The sequence below is a fragment of the Polyodon spathula genome, unplaced genomic scaffold (genome assembly GCF_017654505.1).
Source record: "Polyodon spathula isolate WHYD16114869_AA unplaced genomic scaffold, ASM1765450v1 scaffolds_1074, whole genome shotgun sequence".
Lineage (NCBI taxonomy): Eukaryota > Metazoa > Chordata > Actinopteri > Acipenseriformes > Polyodontidae > Polyodon > Polyodon spathula.
In genome coordinates, this window is record NW_024472560.1 from 23,056 (window position 1) to 26,000 (window position 2,945).

Genomic DNA, 2,945 nt, shown 5'->3' on the forward strand with positions numbered 1-2,945 from the left:
ACCCAGTTCAAGCATTAACGTTATTGGGTAGTTTAGTGTTTAGAAGTGATCAACACGTCGTTTCGGAAACGTGTAAGCAAACAGTTGATTCGTTTTCATTGTCGATGCGCACAAATTTCAACATATATTTAGCGCTCCGTATATATATAATATTATATATATATATATATATATATATATATATATATATATATATATATATATATATATATATATATTTAATTAAATAGCAATGAGTATAAAAAGTCCAGTCCAGTCCAGAATTGCATGCTCAGTTTACATGTGTCGTTTCATGTGCAGGGCAAGGTGGTCCGACCTGGAGAAGGCACGCTCGCACAGGTGGCACTGGAAGGGACGGTGGCCAGTGTGTTTACGGAAATGTCGGGTCAGTTCATCAGAACGGGCGAATTTCCAGCCACAACCTTCCCAGCTGCAGTGATAGGGCTTCTCACCTGGGTTAATAGAAAAAAAAAAAACACACTGTGTATTTTAACACGAAATCGTTTAATATTCATCCCTGATTTAAAAAAAGTAGCCAACAGTACATATTATTATTATTATTTATTTTTACAGTATGTTAGCAATATGATATTTGTGTATTGGGGATTGTCATGTGTTCTGCAGAATTGCGACAGTGACCGTGGCATTCCCCTTACCTGTGTGCGTTCTGTGATGCGCTTTCAAGTGAGAGCTCTTAGTGTAAGTTTTCCCACAGCCGGCGTAGGTGCAGGTGTGACTCGCGGTTCGTTTCCTGGGCCAGGACCTGCGACCTCTCTTTGGTTTGGAGTCCAGGAGTTCGAGTGGGGATGACGGCGGGGTCAGCAGAACTCTCTGCGCCGACGGCTGGAGGCTGAGCCCATCCTCGTACATGCTGAACTGGTGCGCTGTGTGATACTGGAGCGGCATGCCAGGCGGAGGAGGGGGGAAGTTTTGGGCAGAGTGGTATCCCTGCTGGAATGTCATGGAGTGGCACATCTGAGGCTGGCAGTCTGTGTTCATCAGGTCATCGGGGCTCAGAGGCGGGGTCATGTTGCCCGTTGTCTGGGGGGAGCTGGCTACCCTGGGCTGCTCGAAAGCCATCATGCACGATGAATTCCCCTCCTGTTTAATTTTAACGCCGGTCTGAGGCACCATGCCCATGATCGGTCCGTAACCATCCATGCTTGGCTCAACCTTGATGTTGTCAACAAAGTCCTGGTTTGCAAAAGAGTTCGTTGAAGCCACTAGGAATCTCCCGTGGACGTTATTGGCGAGACAGTAGCTGTTGTCCACCTCAGACCTCAGCAGCTCTTCCATAAGGCTAGTGCTGTAGGGTGGCGGGGCGCTGCTCTGCTCGGGTCCGCTGTAGGACCCCACGGGGTTGCCAGTCTGGTAGAGAGAGCTGGGTTCAGTAAGTTTCATGGGGTATTCTCCAGCAGGAGCCATGGGATTCAAGCTGTCGGAGCCGGTGGTGTTGGCCAGGATAAATTCCAGATCTAAGAAATGGATAAGATTTTTAAAATATTATTAGAGATTTTTTGTGTTATTAATGCTTTTATTATATGTTTATTTATAGTAAGCATTTGTGGTTGATTTTATATTTAAATTGTTTTCTTTAATTATTATGTAGTTATATAGGTATTATAAGAATAGAATGTCAAACGCCGGACCCTCGGCAAACACAAAAGGCAAAGCCTATTGGGTTTTATGGGTTTATTTTTAGGGGGGATTACTTTCCTTCAGCCCAGACGCGCCCCCCCGACACGGGGACCGACGCACCCTCCCCAAGCTTTACTATATGGAGGGGGGCGCAACCGCCTAGCTAGTCCCCCCCCTAAAATTGCTCAGATCTTCGTCGTCTTTTCTTGGAAAGTACGTGTCCGTGTTCTGCACGGCCATTGAGCAGCTGGAGTGTACAGCCTTGTCCATTTCAGTTCTCCACCTCTGTAACAAAACAAATGAACATTAGCATTTATAATAATTACCAGAGCGCGTTTGTTATGTAAAACGCTTTGACACAAAAGTAGAAATATGACTGCTTTGTGACATTCTAAAACTGTATGTTCACCACTTTTAACAGCAGTACTGCGTGCATGTGAGATTAGCCAGCATATTAAGAAACTTTGCATAATAATAATAATTATATATAAGTAAAAGTATATATACACTCACGTTTTCCCAACATTTTTCCCATGGGTTTGCAAACGTAGATATAGAAGGTAGAATGGTCCCGCTTAAGGCCATTTCCAATGCTTTTTTCACTGCAAAACTATTAAAAAAAAAAAAAAAAAAAAAAAAAAAAAAAAAAAAAACCGCTGACAAACTTTTCAGCAGAAGTTCGATCCACCTTACTCCTCGTGTAAAAAACTTTTTGTAAATAGTAGAGTGTTCTCCTCTACTATATGAAGTAGTGTTTCAAAGTCATGTGCAACTTTGATTGGTAGGCGATCCTAACTTATAAATATTGCAGCTGAGAAGCTGAACCAATTGAATTAAGCGGAGGAAACGCGTTCAGGATGGAGGTAGCGCACGATCGGTCCTAAATTTAGCTCTGGTATATAAAGCAGCTCTCAAGTTCATTTGCTCATCTCTACTTCTACACTCTCTCAACCTTCCCGGCTTCTTAAAGGGCCATGCTCCTCCCCCCGTGACCATAGAAACGGGTTTAACAAATAAACAAGCCAGGCAGAAATGAAAGAGTCATGGTGACGCACTAGAACCAGCCCCCTAAAACGATGAAAGGGACAGAAAGACGTGCAGCTCATCAGCTTTTTAATTGCAGTAATTTACTTGCAGATATGGGCTTTACAATACGGTTATAAAGTATGCAGCTTTCCTTACTGATATGTACTATATCAATCCCTTACAAAAATGTCCTATAGGATCCTATAGTGTTACTATAGGACATTGTGGGACTAAAAAGGTGGCAGAAAAATCCTATTCTTTTAAAAATATCGTCCTATAGT

General features: G+C 42.9%; 1 protein-coding gene across 1 annotated transcript; it reads right to left on the reverse strand.

The window, feature by feature from the left end:
• Window positions 1-211: 211 nt before the first annotated feature.
• LOC121309266 (Krueppel-like factor 2) lies at window positions 212-2,262 on the reverse strand. Its single transcript, XM_041242145.1, has 4 exons — window positions 2,152-2,262; window positions 1,819-1,923; window positions 657-1,482; window positions 212-452 (listed from the first exon to the last, which is right to left on the reverse strand). The coding sequence occupies exons 1-4, from the start codon at window positions 2,221-2,223 to the stop codon at window positions 277-279; spliced, it is 1,179 nt and encodes a 392-aa protein (XP_041098079.1). The 5' UTR covers window positions 2,224-2,262; the 3' UTR covers window positions 212-276.
• Between the last annotated feature and the right edge of the window lie 683 nt (window positions 2,263-2,945).